Genomic DNA, 24227 nt, shown 5'->3' on the forward strand with positions numbered 1-24227 from the left:
GATACCACTTCCTCGAAATAACTCAAATCATCGACGCGTTCTGCTGACTATGAAGGAAGGTGATAACAGAACAATAAAAGGATGAAAAGGTGAAGAAGAAATTCTAAATCTTAGACACACCTGTGTGTAACGCTCTCTGGATGAAAAGACAAAAATAATGACATGAGGTCCTGGGGCAACCATAGTCACACTCTTAGCAGTTTCCTTTAGAATAATCTCTTCGGGATGGTGTGTGTCACTGAGACCTGGTACATCAGTAATCTGAAATAATGTTTTTAACTTAGTATGTATAGCATATAATCTCAATATGTTCATGAATGTGTTTTGAGCCGCATGAAATCACTGATAAGATTTTTAAATTGTCACACACACACACACACACACACACACACACACACACAACACACACACACACACACACACACACACACACACACACACACACATATGCACATACACGCAAAAATTAGTATTTTGCTCTGATCAGATTTGATGCCATATTGTTGGAATATTTCTATTAGCAATATGTTATCTTAGGAATGCGATTAATAAATGATCTGTTATTTTGCTGTCCTCTACAAACTCATGTGCTAAACAAGCAGTTTCAAATGTATGATACATTGCCCCACCTTCAGTTCAACGCCGTCAAGCAAAGACTTCACCCAGTGACTGTCTGCGTCCCGAGAGTTTGAATCCCGACTGTGGGTCAATCCCGTTTGCCTAATAGCAGGTTACCCAGGGAACTCTTTCCACTCCCTGTCACCAGACCAGCATCACGTTGTAGCTGGCAACTTAAAGATTTAAAACATTTTTGTCAGTGTTTATGTCTGCTGGATGCGGATGCGGATGATGGATGATCCCATGAAAGAAACATATGTAATTTTCGGCACTACGAGTTGTTTAGAAACTACAGGCAATTTTAAGTTCTTTGGTGTCTGACGTACAGAAGCTAGTTTTCCGGAAAAGTAAAGTTCAAATTAAGTATGATAAAATCAGCAACTTTATATCTAGAATTTGTCTTATTTGTTTAGCCCGTCCTTTCCTTTATATTATACTGTATTTATTCGACCAGCACATTTTTGTTTGCTGGTTATGATACGCCTATTAGTACACCTAGCGATATTCTATTGTAGGTCACAGTATAATTATGTACTCTTAAAGCAAAGAAACACAAAATTGAACAAATAGTGAATAAAAAAATTACAAACTCCACTAATGTCATCTCGTGCCTCCTCATCCACCAGTCTCGACCCCCCTCCCCTCCCAACACATATCCAGACACACATACATAGGCAAAAGCACATGCATGTGATCGTTCAGATAGTCTTACAAACAAAAAAACAAAAACAACTATCCACACTCCTATATTTATGTTAGCACTCCAACGTTTGCACACAGAGACCAATACACTTCAGACGGGAATTCAAACAAGCAGCATATTGTAATACAGGAACACTCCTATATTGTAAACTTTGCATAAAAAAATAGTCAGCAAATATACTCACCATTAGCTATGCTACTCTTAACTAGCAAACTGCTCAAAACCCTTCCTGGTGCTGAAACATTTCCAGAAAAGCATGTCTTTAAAATGATTGGACTTACGCAGTTTCATCAAAACCGTTTTCTCCCTAATTTTCTTATTCCGTTTGCTTATGGTTGGGCAATGTACAAGTGAGCACATAACTTCATTAATTGTCAATAAGTTCACAAAGATAACTTGTTCATATCCACAAGAAAAAATATGTACCTTATTGGGAAATGAAAGCGTGCATAACAATGAATCTCTGATTGTCATAAACACTATCCTTGTGTTCATTTTATGGTTGCCGTAAAAAGAACTTTACTTCATTTTAGATGATACATTATCCTGAAAAAATGTAAACGTTTTAAGAAGTACACTATTTCCAAAAGTTGATAAAAAATAGTTTTAATACATTTGTAAAAGCGGCCGAGAAATGATGGCTTCTCGCTGACAACGCCCTCTTTGATGTGCTCGCGATCTTGATGAAACGTCGCCTCCATCTCCTGCATCGTTTTCTCGAACATATTCATCAGTTCGTTGGAGTAGTAGTTGTCGCAGTTCTTCTTCAGCACCTGACGCACCACTTTGAGAAGCTGGTCCCGCTGCTCAGCTCTCTCTGACCACGAGGCCTTGTTGTTGAAGCCCACATACCGACCGCTGGCCTCTTGCAGCACTTTCTTCAGCTTGTCTGGAGCTGATTGGAGTGCTGTGGGTAGGTCGATGCCGTCTTCCTTCAAGTGGTCCATGCCGGTGAAGACGACTATCATGTGCTTGACGAGCTCCGGTCCAAAAATCTTCTTTAGATCGTCATAAGCTTGAACCTCTTCTTGGGTGAAGCGGTAGTTGCCTTTGAAGACCATCAGCACGGCGTGAGGTCCAGGTGTGACGGTGGCCACGCACTTCGCGATTTCCTCCTGAATATCTTCTTGTGTGAGATAGCTGTCGCATAATCCGGGTGTGTCTGTGACCTGCCAGAAGGTCCACAAGTTGCATAAATGCTTTTAGTGATTGCTGTGTATTACATTTCGACGTGTACTTAAAAAAATAAACTGCTTATAATATTTTTTGCGTCAAACTACAAAATAGTTTCTAAATTGTTAAATAAAGATTACAAGGCATTTTCGTAATCAGAGCTTATTTTAGGAGAGATAATTTTACAAGCGGTTGGCAGACGATCATGAAGTACTTTCATGTCAAGTACTTTTATAGCATTCCGCAATGACTATGATCTAGTGGTGATAATCTATAATTAAATACTTTAACTGGCTTTGGTGAAGCTGCTCTGTTGTAGTGATAAACAAATTAGTTGGTGGTGCTCAGAGATGTTGATTCAAATATAATCACGTCGTTTTGAGTGCTTTGTTTAAATTTTTAATTTTTTTGTATTTTGTGTGGTTTTTCTGAAACCTTTTCACGCTACTTAGAGCAGAAATGTGAATATATGGTCACTTCGTAAGTTAGCGTTTTAGACAGAACTAGGTGTATACCGTTACTGAATACTACGATACGTCCATCACTGAATCACAGTAATAATAATATAATTACTTAATAATCAGAAAATAGATAATAATAAGTGAGTAGTAATAATAAAACAATAATTAAAATAATTAATAATAATAATTAATAATTCGATATATAAGTAATATGTAACTGTATGTCCCAAGGTGAGGTTCAGAAAAAGAAGATGAAGACACTAAAGAACAGAAGAAGCATAGACACCGAAGGCTTAACATCTAACTAACACGTCGACACTGATCTACCTCAGTGAAGAAATAGCTCCCACTACTCATCCCGCATGCGTCGAGAGGTCTCAAAAAAAAAGTGCTTATAATCGACCTTCAACAACATGATGCGTATATCTGATCTACAGTTAGCGCGCCGAATCTAAACACCATCTCGACGAGTTCTAACGAAAAAAAAAAACAGAAACAAAAAGCTAGAAGACCTAATAAAGAAATTATAATCAACCCATTAATATAAATGCAACAGAAGAAACCCATGCAAACATAAAGAATAGAATGATCCGGCTAATCTGTCCCCTATACAAATTATACTTTCCACCTCTTACAGTTTAACCTCAATCGTCAGCCTCTTAAGCTTGGACAGACTTCCCGTTACCACTTTTATTCTGCTGCACGGATCGAAATAACCTGTTATATAGGAGCCAAATAGTTCACTGCGCCAGACAGGAATACTGTTTCCCTGTTGGAACTCTTTACCGACTCCGCTAACTCCTCATGGCCGACCCGACGTATGCAGCTTAAGAACCCCACTTTGTTGTCACCTGGATCAGGTCCAAGGGCACTCGCTAAAACAGCCGAGGTCAGAAAGATTGGGAGACAACTAACGCGAGCCTGGACATAATGGCATACAAGTACCGGCACCAATTCCGAAACCACCTACACACGCTCACAACATATGGCGACCACCTTAATAATAGTGTTTTGGAACATTATCTTTAATATGTTATATAGATCTATATCTTTAGTGTTGATTCACCGTTCACTGCCACCACCCTTACCACACAAAACTATAAATGGCTACATAAAAGGCATAACAACAACGCAATCTAAGTCCCATCACAAAAACGCTCCGTCAAACCCTCCTGCTGAGCCAATTCAAAAAATCCTAAAGTCCCTACTAGCGCCGTGAAAGCTAAATAAAATATCACTATCATTCTCTATGAACTATATAACAACACATAGTTCCTATCTATATTATCTAATTGCAAGTTAAAATACTTAAACAATTAATAGTCACTATCTTCTGATGATGAGGATAGATGATTGATACATGCAGCAAACTAAGATCTCCTTCACACATCGTGGTTAACAATGCCACTGCGCCTGTTGAGAATGGTTTTTACGCTGAATATTATTTACTGGAAAACAAACGATGTAAAAAAAGGGAAACAGATGTGTATGTGATCGAAAAGGACAACTGGGGAGACAGCAGTCCGGCCTACAGGACGAGAGAGACACGTGGTGACACACGGCAGTCCCCTCGCTCGGGAAGGAGGTCGCTACGATCGACGGAGCGACGTCAACGGATTCTTGGACGTCAGCAACATCGGAGGGCCCTCACGTGACAAGAGACTTTGTGGGGCGAGATAAGTGGCGAGTGTGTGTTACACGAGTGTAGTGTGCGGTGTGTGTTGGTTAAGATAATGAGTGGCTCACGATACCTGGACTAGGGATACAGGAATAACGGGACACCTAGGGAACGGCCATATTTGAGATTGTGTCATTTTGTAAATTGTCGGAAAAGAGAACAAGAGAAATCGAGATTATACTAAAAACATTTTTAGAATCATGCAGATTTGAAGACGGATAAGAGGTAGTACCTTTTTTGTCCAGCGATCTGATGATACTTGACGGTACTCTAGAGAAAAGCGCTGTTCATAACCTTCGAAATATTTAGTTTCCTGCAAAATATAGTATGGTGCTAAACATTTACGAATGAAAATAACAAAACCACTTTGCATGCACTATAGACAAATTCGAGGTCATCCCATTGATACATCAACACTCTTACATGACCACCTAACGAAAAATCTCTATCCAGCATCATAAGATGGCAACATATTAAATAAAATCATAATTTTGTCGGGTAACCGCCCCAGCGTGGCCGGATGCAGGCTTTTCACGCTCAAACAGCCAACACAACACACAACCACTCGCTCAACCGGAGACGGTACCCGATTTTTCAATCAAACTGCTGCTGAGCTCAGACCACACAATAAATACCAACAAAAACAAAATGCCAGTCCAGTCAAGTACGGAAAGCAAACGCAAAAAATAAGCAAAATAATCGCCGACACACAACAATTTTAGACAGACATCATTGAAACATGTGCTCGCGCTCGCGTGCATCTCTTTGTCTCTCAAACACACACTGAAAAACTCACTCACAACATCCAAGAGTCGATAGCTGTTAAGGGTACAGGATGTTAAGGTAGTCAAGGAGGTTTCTATTAATACAGACATCCCAGTGGAGACCAAAATAGACGAGTGCTCGACGATGACTAGACTCTGGCCTCAACCCAGTTGACGCGAGGGTCTGAATAGAAATCCCAAATATCGCATCGCACCTCTGTGTGAACCTGCTGACGCATGGAGACCTCTCTAACACGCATACACAGTCATACACACACAGGCAAACAGACAGAAAGACTGACAGTGAGCATAAACGATTAATATTCGCGAGAGGTCGAGACTACTCACATGAGATGCTGTGTTCAGGCCTCTGTTACTTGTGCAGCTGTTCTGTCCAGTCTACTTCTATTGTCTACTATTGTATACTTCTGTGTTCTCTACATTTAGCCAGATGACACATGCGGCTCAAATTTTCTCAGTACACAGCACAGCACACATACGCTAGAGATGAATAATTGCCTTCACTGAGGTCCAACGATATCATCAATATTCATGACATCACGTGACATGATATGACATGCAGGTAGCATTTATCATTGACGAACATGCTTCACTGTTTTTCAGAAAACCACTGGGTCAGATGTCTGTTTGCGGCGCCAGCAGTAGTAAACACACTTTGGTTTCTGAGAAACTGTCTCTACCTGCTGGCATTTGGCCTCGTGTGTACTTGTAAGTGTCGACGCCCAACACACGAAAGCGCCTCGAAATATTCAGGAGAGATGACCTAGCAATACATTCGTTGTCTCCAGACACATGACTTACTGGACTAGAAACTTATGGTAGGTCCTGACAGGTCATTTAGCCATGTTGTGTGACATGAACGTATGCACACACACACACAGGCATCAATTGAACACGAGGTAGTTATAAAGATTAAGAGCCACCGATAGCTTAGTCAAAGAGAGTGTGTGTGTGCTTGAATATATATTTTGATAATATAGAACAACTCGCAAGTAAATAGCTATTGTTATTCTTATTTTAATGACTTGTCAACTGAAGGACGTTTTACAGACCAAAACGAATGACTATGTTTTAAATGCATTAAACCAAGCTGTTTTTATCTACAACACTGCAGTAAAATAGGGTTAATATGGACCAAATATAACCAAAAACCTCATTGAGGCAATATTGGTTGAATGTGGGGTTTTCTTGCAATCTTGGGCAATGCAGGATTGGCCTAAGATTGGCCTATTGTTATATAGACTGGTCCAATATTGGACAAGATGGGCGATACATTGATGTCAAAATTCGATCAAGACTTAGCCAATCTTAGGCCAAGAGTGGTCCTATTAACATTTCCCCATTGGTCCTATATTGTAAAGAAGTGTGAATTGTAACACGCGCTAAGCTGAGGGCCACAACACTAACGGTTTCGAGAGAGGCCCTTGGTAGGAAAGTACGGAGTGGACTACCTCATTCAGTTCTTCCACACGTGCAGAGCAAACTTGATGCGCTTAACCTGTCACTTGGAAACTGTGATCTCGCTGAAATTCCGTGAACAGAGAGAGAAAAAGACTCAACAGTCGAATGTCCTCAGAACTGCATGGTTTAGAGGTAGTTGAACGTTCTTTCTCTCCTTTTTTTCATTCATTTGGTCAGAAGGTGCATGTGTCTGGTGTGAAGAACAAGTACGATTGGATTTCAATTCGCTGTTCTCAATGCCATCAATCAATCAATCCATCAATCAATCTTTTTTATAGTCAAAGTGCACTCTGCTGCTTACTATTATCCTCTTGCACTGTGAATGTAACTGTCGATAATCTTTCATATTTTTCTGTCAACAGAGAGGTCAGACAGTCATGAATGGTAAGAACGTGGTTTTTTTTTTTTTTTCATTTTATGATACACGTTAGTCACATAATTTTATTCATGACGACGGGACAATAATTACAAGGACAATCTTTCCTTAGATGTTTGAAGGACAGCCTCCAGTACATATACTTATTATGAGAACGGATGCGCATTTGATTTAGATGGGGGTGCTTGCACAAACAGCTTCTCTATTTCAAACAACATTTCTTACCTTAGGATGAGTGACTCACCCCACTCGTGTATTCCCACAGTATGGAGCAGGTAGGACAAAACTCTTATAACAGCAATCTACATGGCGGTGACAAAGGTAGTGGTGGGAGAAGGTGAAAGAAGTTATGTATTGTAGACATGGAACTAGTTTAAAGACATACAAATGGTGTAGCTATGTGACTGGGTGTATACCAATAGATGTTTACAATCACAAAAAGTGTAACAGGTAGCCTACTAGCGATCAGTAAATTTTCCACAATATTATGAGGGTAAAAATCATGATCTGTGTGTGTGTGTTCGTGCCAATCACCTGTTATTACTTTTAGAAAGAGATCGGTTTTCAGAAATGACAAGCATGGCGACATTCCTCTTGACTTGCAGACTGACATGTCTGTACTGACATGTCACTGCTGACACAATGTCAGACTTTGTCTCCTAATGAGGTCAATCGTCAACTTGTGACCTTGACCCATGTCACTTGCTAGAGAAAGGGAATCATTGCAGCTCAGTGTTCTAGTAGTTTTCTGTCTTCTACAGATAGTGGCCGCTTTATCTATGCTCACTTTGGATCGGTAGCAACTCATCTTTGTTCTACATTCTCTGCAACTTGAAGTATTCAAGTATTGTATCCACTGCTGTCAATCTACACCCAGTAGGCGGGCACAAGACGTCAGTTGCCGTTGAAGCCCCGCCCACACCGACCTCGACCTCGACCTTGATATTCAACAGCACTGACATACATTTTTCTGGCAGTAATTTAGATGATTTACAAGGGAAAAACAATCATTAATTTTCGAAACAAAGAGTAGAACAGCTGTGTCCTTATCTACAGAAGTGTGATTCTAAGTGCGAGCAAGAAAGACTTATACAAGAGGAGGTCAACTCTGACCCCGTCAGCGCCTGCTGTCAACAACGGAGTAGTTCATGTCAAGTGTATTTCCCGAAAATCTCTCAGCTCTAGGGTGTGTCGGCTGCTGTGAATCGTCTTGAGCTTTCGGAATGCGAACAAAGCTGTGTTGATTCCTTCAAGTCTGAATGTGAGTATCGGATAATTGAGTTGATGTTCTCTAGTGATCATTATCGTTAATGTACTGTACGAAAGATTTAGTCAAACAGGAAGAAAATTATTTTGAGATGCACATACATAGTGCAATAGAGTAGAGGCTGTATGAAGTATTAGCTTTCATGTTTGAGCATTACATCGTTAACGGCTGTTACGAAAAGACGAAGTGCAAATAGGCGAGGAGAATTAAGCAGGTTGGACAGAGAAACTGAGGAAAAAATGGCGAGAGAACAGACAATAAAGAATGCAAGTCATAAATGATTAGTGATTTGGCTGCATTTTGTTTTCAGTGTTATCTGGATTTCCTGTATTTCTTTTAAACAATTTCTTAAATTATCTGTTTTTCACTAAGTCAAACCAGAGAATGAAATATAAAAATAAATAAGCAAAGGGAAGCAATGTTTACGCAACTGCTGTGCTGCACTCACAAAAATATGGTGTTGCTCCCCTTTCTTGTAGGATCGCCGACCCTTCAAGAATTAAATAGTGTAGTGAGAGATTGTCGAAATACACCAAAACCCACATGCTGTCAGTGTGCAGGCATTAAATTAAACTCTAATGGCTATATTAATGACCGTTTGTCATCACTGTGCCAGCAGTTAACATTATTTAGTCTTAGTTTGGACTTGATTACTACTGAAAGGAATCATCTCTTGTTTAGAGTAATCCACTCATGGAACAAAGTTTTGGTACTCAGGAACCGAGCCCAAAATAAGCATAGAAGCTTCCCCCAAAGATTTAACCGAAAAGGGTAAATAGTGTTCACTTATTTGCAATAAAACTCAACAAACTGCTTATTTCCTGACAACCCGCGTGCATTTGATGGAATGTGCACTACGCTCAAATGTAAAGTTTTGATTAAAACTACAGCTTGAGGAAAAATACTTATCCTTCATGCCTTTTATTCTATACATTAAACTGTTATAATTGCATAAATTTAAAATTTATAGAAAGTCCGGAAATATCACACCTTGTACTGTCCAACATTAGTTTATGTCCAGTATCGATGCTGTGATAATTATTCCCAGATTGGCTTGACAGGGCTTTTGTCTGATTGAACTAAAATGGCTGTTATTAGTGTACGAGGATATCACAATGATTGACAGCTTACTTTATTTTTGCAGAAGATAAGATTACTTACCAAGAAATGGAAGTAGACACAAAAACCATTTCTTGCAACCATAGACAGTCGGGTTGTATGATACCCGCAGCTTCCACTCAAGATGACACAAGTGAGGTTCAATGTCTTCACGACCGAATATTTAAAATCCTCATCATTGGAGCTCCTGGAAGTGGGAAGAGCACAGCTGGAAATATTCTTCTTGGCAAGGACCACTTTCAAGTGTCAAACGCTAATCTCTTCAGTTCCGTAACAGTGGCAGCAATGATTGGAGAAAATGACAGGGAAGACAGACATTTACTGGTATTTTGTGTTTTTAATTGAAGATCAACTGTATTTTTTGAAAGATTCCTTAATTTAAACATTACAACTCAATGTCACATTATAAGAATCCCAAATGTAATAAATAGAGCAGATACATTTTTTTCTTTTCTTTATCGTTTATATAATTTGTTCTTTCTTTTCGACCGGGTGCTTTCTCGTGTTATCCCATGCTTCGACTAAAACACTTACACGCACATTAAATGTGCTAACTTTGACTATGTAGCGAATTCCATAAATTATCATTCTTGCTGTTATTATCTGTCAAGGTTTTAGACACGCCCGACATCTGTAGTTCAAACCTAAACAACGACGATAAAGCGAAAAGTGAACTAGAAAGATGGCTAAGCATGTGTCCAGACCCTCACCTCATCCTGTTCACTATTCGCTACAGCCCCGCGGACCTCAATGACGCTGTACGGAGGTTCACTAGAGTCAAGGGTCTGTGGAACGAGGAATTTATTAGGCAGAGGCTCGTGGTGCTCTTCACATTTGGAGACAAGGAAGCACCGAGTGAAGAGGAACTCCAGAAGAAAAGTCATGAAGGTTTACAGGAGATTCTAGACTACGCCGGCCATCGCTACGTCATCTTTGACCCCACACTCGGGGTCAGCGAGCAACAGAAGCGTGTCGACCAGGTGTTGTGCTACCTTGATGAGTTAAGTACGTGTTGACAAGTCTTTGAAGAGTTAAGAGCGTATTGTGTTTCATTGGTAACAACGTTAGTGTAACGAGTAACCAACCAATACGCCTTATAATAAAAGTATCTCCCTTTTCATATGCAACGTATTTTAAAAGTTTTCAATACTTATTTTTCTGAAGATATCCGTTTACACATAAAATTATGTGCACGCACATCTATCCATGGGTTTTAGTTTACATGCGTAATATGAAGATCCTTGATATTGGCGTACAAATGCTAGTAAATATACTTTTGAATTCCCATAAGGACTATTTTTTCTGAAATTCGCAGGCCATGAAAGAGATCTTAGGCGACAAGAAAAGGACAAACAAAAAGTGCTGATCATCGGCAAAACTACAAACGGAAAGAGCACGGTGGGCAACTCCATTCTGAACAAGATTGTCTTTCATGTCACCACTGGGCTGTCCTCATCCTGTACAAAGGAGGAAAGCAGGAGTGGTTGTAGACAAGGCAAACATATTACAGTGAGATATGGTGATAGCGATTCTACTTGGAATTTCTGAAACATTATTTTTTGTTTTAGACTGTTAAATTATAGGAGTTAAAAGACAAGGCTGAAAAACATTGGGCCGAAAAACGATTATATTTATATTCTGTAAGTAGCTTGAGTCTGGTTATATTAATTGCAAACTGTTTTAATAGTAATGTTAACATAAATGAAGTACTGTACTTAAGCTGCGATGCGAAGCAGTAAAAAATAAAATTTCGATGGTCTCAAATCACTTTTAATAATAACAAATCAAAGTAGGTTTGGGGTTGAAGACAATAGTAGTAAATAGTTTTTACCTGGCATAATAATATTTATCCTATATTTTTCTCAAGGCGCTGTAAATGGAACTTCTTTTTAAGGTGATTGAAACTCCTGATGTCAGCAACCTTACGCTGGAAGGTAAAGCTGCAGATGATGAAATAAAAAAATGGTCGGATTTCGATCCTGACCTTATCTTGCTGGCCATTCGTTGTGATGTCCGCTATACACAAGAGGAACATCAGATATACAAACGGATAAAGAGAGTTCTCGGGGAACAATTCGTCTGTCCAAGGCTAGCTGTGGCCTTCACCTTCGGGGACAGGCTAAACACAAACATAGAGGATGAGCTGAAATCAGTTTACCCAGAGCTACAGGATGTTCTGACTGATGCAAGACAACAGTATATTGTGTTCAGCATTGACGATCAAGAAGAAGATAAAGAGAAACATTTTAGCAAAATCCTCGACTTTGTGTCAGAAAAAGGTAATTTTCAACTATCTGTTGAAAGCATAATAAAGAAAATATATTTTTCCTTGTAGTTATCGTGACTGGATACTAGTAATCATCAATCTATTTGTTTTATTTGATGGTTACAGAAAATACATTCTTTAATAATGCAGTTTGGACAAACTCGGTACCATTTTCATAAGTGGGTATTAGTAATCACCAATCTATTTGTTCTATTTGATGCTTACTGAAAGTAGTTTCTTAAGAATGCTGTTTGGATAAACTCAGTAACATGTTCAAAGTTAGTTTAAAATATCTGTGGGGTAATGTTAGTCTCCACTATTCGCTAATCAGTTCTCCAATGCAGTTGAAATCGTGATATTTGTAGGCAAGCAGAAAACGTGTGCGGAAAATCTCCTGTGGGAGTCTACACCTGAGCTGTCCCAGGTAGACTTCCATCACATCCATAAAGACAACACATCCCAAGCCAGCATACGACAACTGTCTTTGTTTCCTGATGAACCACGTAAGTGTTGAGAGAGATAGAGGGAGGAGACAACGAAGGTAGGGGGAAGAGAGTTCATTATCCATAATAAATATATAATCTACAAATGATTTTATAGGACATAACATTAATGTACTGATCGTCGGCAAGACTGGAAATGGAAAAAGCACAGTGGGCAACTCTCTCCTGAACTACTCCGCCTTCTGTGTCACTAGAGGTTTTGCTTCAGCAACCACACGGCCTAAAACCCAATCAGCTCGAAGATACGGAGTCAACATTACAGTAAGACAGTTACGGTTTATCAACAACAGTATTTCCTTTAAAATATCCACAGATCACAATGACAAAACACAATGACAAGTGTCGAAATTCTTTATTTTCGTGCCTATTTGTTTTCATCTTATTGTGTCGCCGTCCTTAATTTTATGTGCCGTTGGTCTTTTCAGACGAGTATTGTAAGCTAAACATGATACGTAGTAGTTAGAACATTTAATAATCATAATGCAAAAGAATTATTATACGCAATTATTATTATAATGCAATATATCATGCTTGTAATGAATATAATGTGCTCATTACAGTCAATAATAATTTGTCAGGTGACTGACACTTCTGACCTCAGCAACATGTCTGTCGATGACAAAGATGTGGACAGAGAGATCCACAGCTGGCGGACATTTCAACCTGATGTCATCTTGTTGACTATCCGCTGTGATGTACGCTATAGACCCAAAGAGTTCCAGATTTACAAACAGATAAAGAAAGGTTTGAGAGATGACTACCTCTGCCCAAGGCTGACCGTGGCCTTCACCTTTGGTGAGCGGCTGGACAGAGACATCAAGGAGGAACTGAAGGACGCGTGCATAGAGTTGCATGAGGTACTGAAGGACGCAGACAATCGCTATCTTGTGTTTAGAAAAGATGATGCTGAAGAAAAAAAAAGGAAACATATTATGCACCTGATGACCTTCGTACCTACTCTTGGTAAGTGCTTTTATCAGCTTTTTTAAAGCTCTACAAACAGGATGCTTATAAATCAATGCTGCTGCATTTCAGAACTTATTGTGTCTAGTTACAGAGTGCTTTTCTCGTCCCTACGATAACGATTTTATTTTATGGTATTTTGAGATATGATTAAAATTGTAACTCTATATCATAGTTTAAATTAATATAATATTCTGGCCTAAGCACTTACATTTATTTTAATTAACAAGCCCCCCTCCAACACACACACTGCATGTCTGAGATAGTCTAGAGAAAGTTCTAATGTACGGGAGACCAGCGCCTTAGAGGCAAAGTGTAGGCAGATAATTAGAGAGTTCGCCCATGTAGCAACGGACTGAGAGAAATGTCACACACTGCCCCCATGACAAGACATTGTGGGGCAGGATAGGTCGGCGATTTTAGTAACAGGCAATAATAATTATTTTAAATGAATAAACTAAGCGTGCTCTGTTGTTCAATGTGGCTTTAGCCACGTACTAGCCATGGTTTGCAGTTTGTTTTAATGTATTGCACGATGTACTATAATTTATGTAAATTTTGCGAATATTATTAGCATCTTTTTATAATAATCAACAGAAAATGAGGGAGAAATAAAGAAGATTCTTCTTCTTGGACCCCCTAAAAGCGGGAAGAGTTCAGGTGGCGATGCCATCGTAGGCAGACCAGTGTTTCAGGCCGGCACAGAGACTGTCAGGACGGTCAGCTATTTGACCTACATTAACGACACCTGGTGTCAGGTGAGTTTGGGTCACAACAAGCTGTATGTTGTTATGATATTCAGGTTTGATGTGGTTGACACTTTGCATAACAGGAGGTTACAATAAATAAACCATCATGGGTATGTGTAATGGTCTCAGCATCAAATCTCCAGCCTCATCTATCTCCCTCATAACACACACTTAAGCGCTGTGAGTTTTTCTAAACAGTATATCTGCACAATTTTGTTAAATCTCACAAGCATCGTCATAAACTAATATAATTTCCCACTGGTATTGACGAAGTTGGTCATTGTCATTGTCATCACTTTGCTCGTGATGGTAAAGATACACTGAGAGAATCAATGAAACAAAGATGGCTGTTACACGACTGCGTTGTTTTCCTTGAAGGTATTTGATACACCGGGAATATCAAGGCCCGTTGAGGAGCAGTTAAGGAGTCTGTTGGAAGTGACTCGTCCCGGTCCACACGCCATCTTTTATTTCGTCAGGAAGTCCATTGCGACGACTGAAGACCTCGAACTGTTCAGACGATTTCAAGACTTCATCGAGGAGAACCTCAGGCAGCACGTGAAACTTGTTGTTACTATGGATATGGAGGCGGTACGTTCTGTTCCAAAGCGAGTGAAAGAAATGGAAAACATTTTATGTGAAATGAGTGAAGAGGCGAAAGGCGGCCACACTCTCTGGTTAATCGAAAATTTAACGCCAGAGCACAAGAAAAAATTATTTGCAGATCACATTAAGGATGTCCTTAATTCAACGAAGGAAGCTTCATAGCTTTGTGGTAGCAAACTCGAAAAAGAAAGCAAATCAGTTTGCTAGAGTCTATAATTAATGAGGTGTTACGTGACAGGTTTAATTTACAAGTAATTGAAAGGTAACTGCTTAATCTTTGCTTTTGAAACTTTTTTAATTCAAGTGAATGCCTTTCCACATAGTAGTCCATCGTTTTATTTCGAGATATCCCCAAAATGTACGCTTTTCTTTATGAAAAGAGTTCATTTGATGGCATTTTCTATACATTCGTCTACTGTTGCTAAATATTAGAGGACACCTTTTATGCGAAGCGTCTCTTTACACGAGTGTTATTTTGTGTGATCAGAACGTAACAATGTATTATTGTTAGTTATCGATCAGAACAAGATAAATGGACATTTGGGTATAATGTTTCTGTAGTTGGCTTCTAAGATTCAATAGGACAGTCAGAACTTTTTCACTTCGAGTAATATTGACCATTAAATATTATTTATAAGATGAGTTTTACTATGTTTATCAAATGAAGTTTCGTGATAGATTTTGTGAAAACCAACCATGTTTATGTCGCTACATGATTTTTAAATTCTGTACTCTCAGCAGCTCCTCAGAATTGTGTTGTATTCAAATGTATCTTTTGGGAATAAATTACTACATTTCCGCAGGCGTAGCTAAATTTGTTTTTTTTTACTAAGTTGTAACATAATATTTTTTTTTCATCCCTTATTGCAGCTATTGAAGCTTAATTAGAATCAGATAAAAAGATGTGAAAAGTGTCTACCCTATTGATAAGAAACCGTAGTGTCGTCGTTAGCCTTAATTTTGTCGTGAATATTGTGAAATATAAAATTTGTGTTTACCTTAGTACACATTTTCTTTACGGTCTGTTGATGATATGGGCAGAGCGAAAGTCAAAAGTTATGCAAATAGAATATTATATCTCGGAAATAAAATGTTTCCTTTCAGTCGATTTCTTCGATTAATTATTGTATCTCTGGATCAAAAGTCATCAAAATTCTTGTAAAACAACTGTAAAATATAAATTGAAAAAACTAGTTCTTTCGTTTTAATAAAATGGGGAGTTAATTACAAATTAAATGAATCGTCCGAAGTTTATTGTTTACAATCAATGACTGCAATAGAAAGTAGTAGAGTATGTTTCTAAGTTTAAGTAATAGAAGTATTCTGCAACAATCTTTATTATATGACTTAAATGAATTAGTTGTCTTGTGCGGTCCTTATGACAAAACAAATGTGACTCGTGTGGCCATCGGGGTACCCTCACTTTGACTTGCCTACTGTAAAGTGTGTGAGGCAATTAGGTATAAGATCAGGGGTGGGCAATTAATTTTTCCCAAGGGGCGCCGCATGAGAAATTGGGATGGTTTTAGAGGGCCGGAGGCTAATATAGTTAACTCAGTTTTACCCAATACGTATATATAGTATATATACTTGGCGGGGGGGCCAGCGGGCGGCCGGTCAGAGACAGGAGGCGGGCCGGATTCCGGCCCGCGGGCCGGCATATGCCCAGGTCTGGTATAGATGATATTGTTCTTGGAGGTGATTTTGGAATATGTTTTTGAATTTTCAGCTAGACTATAATAATTATAAGCATGACAACAATACAAGAGGGCAAACAAATTGATATAGATGATGACAAATTTAGACCTGGTTGACATGGCGTGAACTAAATCAAGAAGCACTATGATACACTTGGTGGACAAAAGGCCCCTTCAACAAAGCAGATTGGAATTCCTCCTTATGTCAGGACCACTTTCAGATCTTGTTGTGGATGTGTGGATATCTTTCTTCTTTTTCTTCTTCTTCTTTCTTCGTTCACTCAAATGGACACGCTTGCCTCCTGCACAAATGATGCTGTGCGCCGCAGGTCCTCCAGGTTGCCGTGTAGCTTCCTCGATACTGGCGTCTCATCAGTCCTGTGGACTGTGGATATCACTCCAGGATATTGAACTGACCATTCTTTGATCACTCTATCATTAAGCAACACAGAAGAAAAAAGGATATTTAATTTATGGAAGTTCAATTTATCACATTTAAAAGAAAAAATATTATCTAAACTCAAATAAATATTGTTATTAGAGAAGTTACAGACGAACGCTCAACCTTTCATATGAAACGAATATTAGGAAATATTCCTTGATGGAATTGGCAGTTTGTGTATCTGACCAAAATCTTTCTAGACACTATGAAACATGAAAAATCAGAACAAAAACAGAGAGCTTTTGCAAGTGAGAAAAAAGTAAGGAAAAGGCAAAAATATTAGAAAAATAATCTTAAAACAGCTGGAAGACAAAGGGAGGCTGAATGAAGAAAAAAATTAAAGAACTTGAAAGTCAGTCAATATTTCTGATCATTAGGAAAACGCAACTATGTAAGCAAACAAATTCGAAAATTTATAAAATCAAAATGGGAAAGCACCACGAGGTCTTAAGAAATAAGAACTTAGGTTCAAGCTTTTTTCTCTAATCTGTATTTCGGAACGAGCAATTCAAGACTTCAACTTTTTTTTACATCCATGAAGATTATAATAAAAACTTACCGAGCTTGAACTTAATTTACTAGAGGAGGAACTATCACTGTTTGTTGAAGCAGGTCAGGTCGTACAAAGTATTGTTTAATAAAAAAGCCCAGGGAGGCGATGGATTTACTGTAGAGTATTTTAAAGGTTTTTTTCGAAAACAGCTTGGTCCTTTCATTGTTAGATCCCTAAACAAAGGCTTTCTAAAAGGAGTTATCAGCTACACTAGAACGAAAGTGTAATTATATGTATATCCTTTTAAATGGATAGCCCAGAGATCAAATCAAGACTGGAGGCCAATCACTCTCATAAATATGATAGATAAGGTTGGTGCAGCATGCATTACAAACAGAACGAGAACAAGTTTTACCAGGATCTCTTATTCATGCCTATCAGGCGTAGTTTTTTTCCATGGAAGATATCTTGGAGGATAATATTGAGCATATATGACCTGAGTAGAATATTTTGACATTCAATGGACAGCCTGCTTTACGAATATGCTGGACTTTGAGAAGCCACCGATAGTATTGGTTGGAGTTTTATGCTTGATGTTCTACATTCCTTTGTGGCTTAAGCCCTTCTTTTCTCTGAAGTGGCAAGAATTCACCACCTTTTATACAAATCTCAAAACCAAAGTGTTCGTCAGCGAATGGGAAATTATCAACATGGTGTCCCAATTCGACAGAGAGGACGCAGGTAGGGCGCATTCTCACTTTATTTTTTCATTCTGTGCGTAGAATTCTGAACTACTATGATCATGAAAAACAAATAATAAAAGGTATACGCAAATCCACAACTCTGAAAGTAAAATAGCACAATATGAGATGATACAGAACTTAAACCTTGGAAGATCACAGAATGTCTTTTGAAGAAACTATGATTTATTCTTGATATATAAAAACATATTTTGAAAGATATCTGATTAGTACTAAACACCGACAAAATCAAGTGCAATGATGGCTGGGGAAGCAAACAAATTTTTTACCGATTAAGTTCTTACAATATGTTACAGGATGCTGTGGAATGTGCCAGAAAAAAGTGGCAATTCTTGGCATGTTGGTTTTACAAATAATGTTGTCTAAAGAACTATCTAAAATAAACGTTGTTGGATAGTAAGCTTGCTAAACTTAGATTACTGTACAAAAGATGGTTAAAGAGACAGTTAACACCAATGTAATGGAGAATAGTAATAAGAGGTGTATATTGGATCAAAAAACAAAGAAATTTTGTGAGAGAACTTATCTTTTGTGAGTAACATAATTGGAATGTAAGCCAAGTCTATATAGGAGAAAGGTGGAGAAAAAATAAAAACTTAATTGGACACTTAATAAATAAAAAAGGAAACTTCTTAACATACCAAGGTGTTCAAAATAAATTATGATGTTAACATAAGCTTTGTCTCTTTAATGGTCGTAAGTAATAAGGGCCATAAGACATTTAAAATTTTTAAGTCGGGAATGACTATAAATTTATAACAGAATTATCTTCCCTTTTGGTTTACATATGATACAAACAAAACCTAGAAGAGGTAATTCCATCAATACAGAAAGAAGCAAGACGGTGTACTATAATAAAATGAATGTAGAACACACAAATTACACATTGTTTGAAATTTAACGAGAAACGTAAACAGAAATGTTTGATTTGGCATGTCATAATTTTTAAAGCAATGACTAATATAAAAGATATTAAATTAAAATGGTGTCAAATCAGAGTGCTTCACATTTAACTCTGGGGTAAAAAAATGATATATTTCCCCCCGCCGCCGCACAGACAAAAAATGGAACTATAAGATAGATGAGTGTGTGCTCGCCCTTTGCAAGACGTATAAAAAAATAAATATTTAGCAATATAATGTTGGAATTGTAAATATGAAACACTTTTGGAGAAATCATGTATTAGCGACAAATGTACAAATGCTCTCAGGGATAACTATCAGTAAACATCTTGTCCTATTTGAATGCAGTAATAACTTCGAGAAGATGTTGTACTTGAGCTTATGTGTTCTGCTCGCAAAATCATGACATGGGATATTCTTGGTTTTGTAAAAAAATCTCCTATCTAGAACCTTTATTCAAATATTAAAACAGATGGATACAATTAAAAAATTTAATGCATGTTTAGAAATAAACGAAGAAAGTTGACAAACACTAGCTGCAGGATAAACAAACTGTCTTCACTAGACAGTAATTTAAGTCGTAACAGCTAAAAAGATTAGTGAGTATAAAGTAAATTTATTTGTAAAAGTCGAAACCCGGGATCTTTCATTTCTAATACAACGGATTCAGATACATAATAGTACAGCCATTAAGTCCGATGGAGTGTTTACTAGACGTTGATTGTTCCCGGTCTGTCTTGTATGTAACACTGTCGTGAAGCGGTTTAGGCGTCGTATCGGGACTATTGGCTACTGCATAATGGAGCATCATCTTGAAAAGCCGAGACCCGTACAACTGCGACGGCTGGGTACTCGATGGAGTGGCTAAGGTTATGTTATGGTTAATAACCTGCCTCCAAAATACGTCTCACGAAACCGTGCAGCAGGATTCAGGTCTATGGGGATTTCCTGAAGGCGATCAAGACTTCCTCCAGTTCCTGGGTGGTTCTTTCAATCGTGTCGTTTGTAAATACATCCGTTGGTTTGGTGTTAACACGCTCTGCTACAACCACAGACAAAACAATTGATGAAAATAAACATCTCAATTTTCTTTAAGCGAAAGATGCGAGACACGTGTCCCATTATCTGTAGTCATATGTCATTTAAGCCAGTTAGCTTTTAAAAGTTCGATGTACGGATGCATGGGACTTCTTGTTGGTTAGACTAATGTGCTTGACGAAAAGTAATTTTCATGTAGAGGTGGTATGGCTCGGAGGTGGGTGAGGGATGGGATGGGTGGGACGAAGGCGGAGTTATGGAGGAGTAGGATGGAAGGAGAGACGAATGGAGTGGCTTGAGGTAGCGTGCTGGGGAGGCAGTGGTCTCGTGCTTCTTGATGCCTGCATGTGTTCAGCTACTGCTGGCTGTGTTGAAAGCACTTTGTGTAAAAGTTGGGTGGTTGTGTTTCTCTCGTCCATATCCAAGTTTACTTTAATGTTAGTACGCAAGGTTCAGTGGAGCATCGAACAAACGGAAAGAAAGCGCGCCTTGCGGACATTAATGTCTACATGATGCAAGGAGGCTACTCACACGTGCCAATGCTTGCAGACAAATGTCTCTGGCGCCTAGCCGTTGCAGGCCTATTTCGTATTCTGCAATCAAGGTTCTCGAGATTCTGGTCCTCTATCGTCTTTTAAACTGCTTCACACGACTTTCCAAGGGATTATAGTAACAATTGCGAGACAATAATTCTAGAGAACATGTAGCAATCTAATAATTGACCATGGTCTCCGAGGCAATCTACCTAACAGAGAGTCTGACAGAATGTGGACTGCTCTTAGAAGAGTAAAACTCCCATCCAGCCGTGTGCTCGGGAGTAAGTGATGGCCGCAGCTTGATAGATGGTGCTTAGTTTGTGACCTTGTGTCTGAAGTGGATTTACTTTTATAACTAAACTTGCTATATTGGCGAGAAATCAGGACGTCTGTGGGTTGCGGTGGTTTGCAACGTTGAATAAGGTGCTGTGTATGCTTGTTTCTGGCTCGCTCTTGCTTCTTGTGCTTTCTGTATGTGCATGAGTTCATTTGATAGAAATTAACTGAGCGTGAGTACTGGAACGACCTGTTCTGGATTCTGTGGGTGTTCCGAGTTTACGTGACGATCACCCTCAGTCGGTGCACTATTTGCAGAGACAGTGTCTTCTCTTGAATCATGCATTATTCATGCAGTTAAAAAGGAAGAAAAACCAATGTAAGTGCACAGGTGTAGGTTTTCGTTTTCGCAAATAGAATAGTTGTGGAAGTCCAGCATTTTCTTAAATTTGCTGTCGAAGGCTTAATTCTTGTTACAGCTCAGGCGAGTTTAAAAAGAAGGGAAGGTGAGCAAGCAAGGAAAGCAAGTTGTCGTGATGCTAAGGCCTACACATCCTTGCTACATCTTAATTACCCAGTAAATCTTGCTAAAATTGAATTCAGGTGTACATGTGCAAACTGCCATGGGGGATCAATAAGAAAGCCAAACTACAACGATATAGGTGTTGCATATGCAAAACCTTGTCGAGCGGGTTGTTTTGCGCTGATGATCAAGCGTGAAACCTGCTGGGATGCCTATTCGCCAATTCTCTAAAGGCAGTTAACTCTCTAGAAAATTCTAGCATTAACCAGTCCACGAAACCAACTAACTACCGCAATGCCTCAAGCAAAAGTTATCTGCGGCTCTGGAAGGGAACTTGGTACTTCTGGTTGAGAACTGCATCCTTGTTGTAGGTATTGAGGCTGTGCCCTCGGCACTTACACTATAAGGGTGTTTGGGTTTCGTGTCGTGTCTCTGCAATCGCGTCGATATAATTAGTGATGTCTATAAAAGTAACTTAAAGCATCCTGGCCTACAGGCGATTGAAGATGCTTGTTGGTTTGAACATCTCCAGATAGACGAGAAAGTGGAGATGGTGTATACTGTGAGGATAAGGAGGAGCAACTTTTTTACTTCGCGCCCTAATTTTGGTCATTGACTTATTTCATGTCGGTTTGGTTGTCTTTTTGGCATATTTAGTTTATTTGGTGTAATAGAGGGGTCCAGTTTATTTGTCCACGAAGCTTGTGAGCCTTGTGAACTGGATTAAGGGTCTTTTTGGTTTAATATTACATTTAATTGTTCTGATTGCACCGGTTCTCTGCTACTACCCCTGTCGCTTTGCGTTCTTAATGTGTGGTGTGTGTTTAATTTTTGCTCGTCTCACTTTAGTGTATGCGGTCACAAATGTACTGACGTTGTCTGAGGACTTCTTTACAGAACGCAAGTGAGGAGCCTGGCAGCGTCGCCGGGTGGTAACAGTCATCTAAGACCGGAGAAATAACACAAGACAAGCATGTGGCACCTGAAGCCAACACGTCTCACGGGCCAAAGCCTCTCAATGAGACTGATCTAGTGCATTAAGTCGTTGGAGGCAATACACCGCATGGACAAGAATTGCTAGAACGTAGTTAAAGAAGTGGACTTACCTTGGAATCCATATTATAGAACAGACCGTCCGGGCATGCGGGATTTTCTTTCTTCAGGGTGCCCTATTGCTCACAATCACACGAGAGATCGGCTTAACACTGCTTGTAGAAGGGTAACCAGCTGCATCTCCTGGGCAAGCCGGCAATTTCGCCTTCGTCGCTGAGGCTTGCGCTGAGTCTCAGTCGTGCCATAATAAAAAATTTCGATGAGTTTTGTACATATTGGTGAGCCAGAGATATGTTGGTTCGCTGTGATAGACAAGGAGTTCGGCCTGTAACTAAAAATAGTAGACTAATTATTAGGATGCAGATGAAGGAGAAACTCTATTAGGCGCTGAAGAATATAACATGGTAGTTACACCATTTCAACATCCGCTGTGGGAGGATGTCCAATCTATTGTCTGACAGACGGTAGAGAAAAGTGACGCGGAGCATTCTCGGAAATGGTAGACGGATAGAACGCTGGAGAGGAGCGTTCAACACTGACAAGAGCGCGCTGGACTGTTGTGTAGTTCGGTACAGTTATCGAGTGCCTGGTGTGACGACCAGGCAGTAGTTGGTAATAAACGGCAGAATCCTGGGCGATAGGGGCCGGCCCCGCGGGCCCGCAATTCGGCCCGCGCTCAGTGTCTGCCTGACCGGCCCGCCGCCGTGCCAGTATTATGCTAATAATATTAGCTGTGAGGGGCGTTGGTGGAGGGAGAAGGCCGTGTGTGTCCACGTTGATCAAGGCTGCTTTTCGGTTCTTTCGGAAGATAGTTTTAGCGCCGAGGCGGTGATAGACAAGACGACGCCACGCCCGTAGTTGGTGTTGTCTGGTGGGGGCAGTCGGTGCTGCGGTGGGCTGAGGGAAGGCTCACTAGCGCACGAGGAGTGGAGGGTCTTAGTTCTCAATAATTCCGGTGTTACTTCGGGCTTCTGCGCTATGTATCGGGTGTGAAGGCAGGAACGCGGAAGCGATGAGAATGCCAAGAGCGTATCCGGCAGTCACCCGGAGATTTCGTTCAAGTGAAGGAGCTGGACAGTGAGGCGGACGCTCAGCTTGTGTAGTCTTGCTGGCAGGTGACAACTTGGTTTATGTGTGCCTTGCGAACATTTGAGCGGGCTGCTCATTGGCGAGTTTTTCACTGGTGGTGTGCTTTTTGTGAATTTTGTTAGAGTCAAGTAGTTAAGGCAGTTTAATGTGGGTATACTTTCCGACAAGAGAGCACGTGTATGGCGGAGGTGTGCCGGGAAAACGAGAGTGGTAATTAGGTGCGTGAAGATTAAATTACGACCAGCCTGCCGTCTATCACCGGCGTGGTCTTCTCGGTCGCTAGGACTGAGGCGACACACTCGGGTGGAAGTCGGTGAGGTTGAAACTTACCACGGTGAGCTGCCTAGATGGAGTCTCCGCGCAGTGAAGACATTCCGAGAGAAAGGACGGTAATGTTGTTCCCAAACACTCATGCTAGGTAGTCCTCACGCTTGCAGTACGTCTCTCCTGTTAACAGTAGCAAAAGTATAAGGGCAATCATGGAACGTTGTACATTAATACAAGAGAATATTTTACCAGAAGTCTGAAAACTGGCTAAAGACGCATGCAGTAAAATTCCTTCAGATATTAGACGTGGTTTAGCTAAATATGTTTCTCCCAGTAAGTACTTTCTATTTAAGCCAGAACTAACAGCTTAGATTCACGCTTATTTCCACGAGTACATTGTTAAGGCAGTAGTTAGTGGAATG

The 24227-nt window shown here is 39.7% G+C and overlaps 2 protein-coding genes across 3 annotated transcripts; one reads left to right on the forward strand and one right to left on the reverse strand.

Annotated features, from left to right (window-relative positions):
- Positions 1-731: 731 nt before the first annotated feature.
- Positions 732-3641, reverse strand: LOC112573725 (GTPase IMAP family member 4-like). Its single transcript, XM_025254306.1, has 4 exons — positions 3599-3641; positions 1935-2490; positions 1506-1556; positions 732-791 (listed from the first exon to the last, which is right to left on the reverse strand). The coding sequence occupies exons 2-4, from the start codon at positions 2380-2382 to the stop codon at positions 760-762; spliced, it is 531 nt and encodes a 176-aa protein (XP_025110091.1). The 5' UTR covers positions 2383-2490; positions 3599-3641; the 3' UTR covers positions 732-759.
- A 2456-nt stretch (positions 3642-6097) lies between these two features.
- On the forward strand, positions 6098-15089 carry LOC112573997 (GTPase IMAP family member 8-like). Of its 2 annotated transcripts, XM_025254763.1 has the most exons (13): positions 6098-6236; positions 6896-7011; positions 7242-7263; positions 8017-8516; positions 9667-9965; positions 10253-10646; positions 10957-11150; positions 11536-11920; positions 12273-12410; positions 12508-12671; positions 12989-13373; positions 13971-14131; positions 14501-15089. In XM_025254763.1, exons 5-13 carry the CDS (start codon positions 9690-9692, stop codon positions 14888-14890), a joined length of 2487 nt encoding a protein of 828 aa, XP_025110548.1. In that variant the 5' UTR covers positions 6098-6236; positions 6896-7011; positions 7242-7263; positions 8017-8516; positions 9667-9689; the 3' UTR covers positions 14891-15089. The 2 variants fall into 2 exon arrangements, with proteins under 2 accessions (XP_025110548.1, XP_025110547.1); XM_025254762.1 differs by lacking the exon at positions 6098-6236 and having other exon boundaries at positions 6815-7011.
- Positions 15090-24227: the final 9138 nt, after the last annotated feature.

The sequence above is a fragment of the Pomacea canaliculata genome, linkage group LG10 (genome assembly GCF_003073045.1).
Source record: "Pomacea canaliculata isolate SZHN2017 linkage group LG10, ASM307304v1, whole genome shotgun sequence".
NCBI classification, from domain to species: domain Eukaryota; kingdom Metazoa; phylum Mollusca; class Gastropoda; order Architaenioglossa; family Ampullariidae; genus Pomacea; species Pomacea canaliculata.

What these genes read in the sequence shown, in the direction of transcription:
- LOC112573725 (XM_025254306.1), bottom strand. Translation starts at nt 2,382, where the DNA reads ATGGTCTTCAAAGGCAACTACCGCTTCACCCAAGAAGAGGTTCAAGCT. An exon ending in TCTCGGCCGCTTTTACAAAT is followed by an intron (nt 1,557 to 1,934) that starts GTATTAAAACTA and finishes GAAATGTTTCAG; the next exon opens with CACCAGGAAGGGTTTTGAGC. An exon ending in TAAGAGTAGCATAGCTAATG is followed by an intron (nt 792 to 1,505) that starts GTGAGTATATTT and finishes TAAATCTTTAAG; the next exon opens with TTGCCAGCTACAACGTGATG.
- LOC112573997 (XM_025254763.1), top strand. Translation starts at nt 9,690, where the DNA reads ATGGAAGTAGACACAAAAACCATTTCTTGCAACCATAGACAGTCGGGT. An exon ending in GGGAAGACAGACATTTACTG is followed by an intron (nt 9,966 to 10,252) that starts GTATTTTGTGTT and finishes TTATCTGTCAAG; the next exon opens with GTTTTAGACACGCCCGACAT. An exon ending in GATACGGAGTCAACATTACA is followed by an intron (nt 12,672 to 12,988) that starts GTAAGACAGTTA and finishes ATAATTTGTCAG; the next exon opens with GTGACTGACACTTCTGACCT.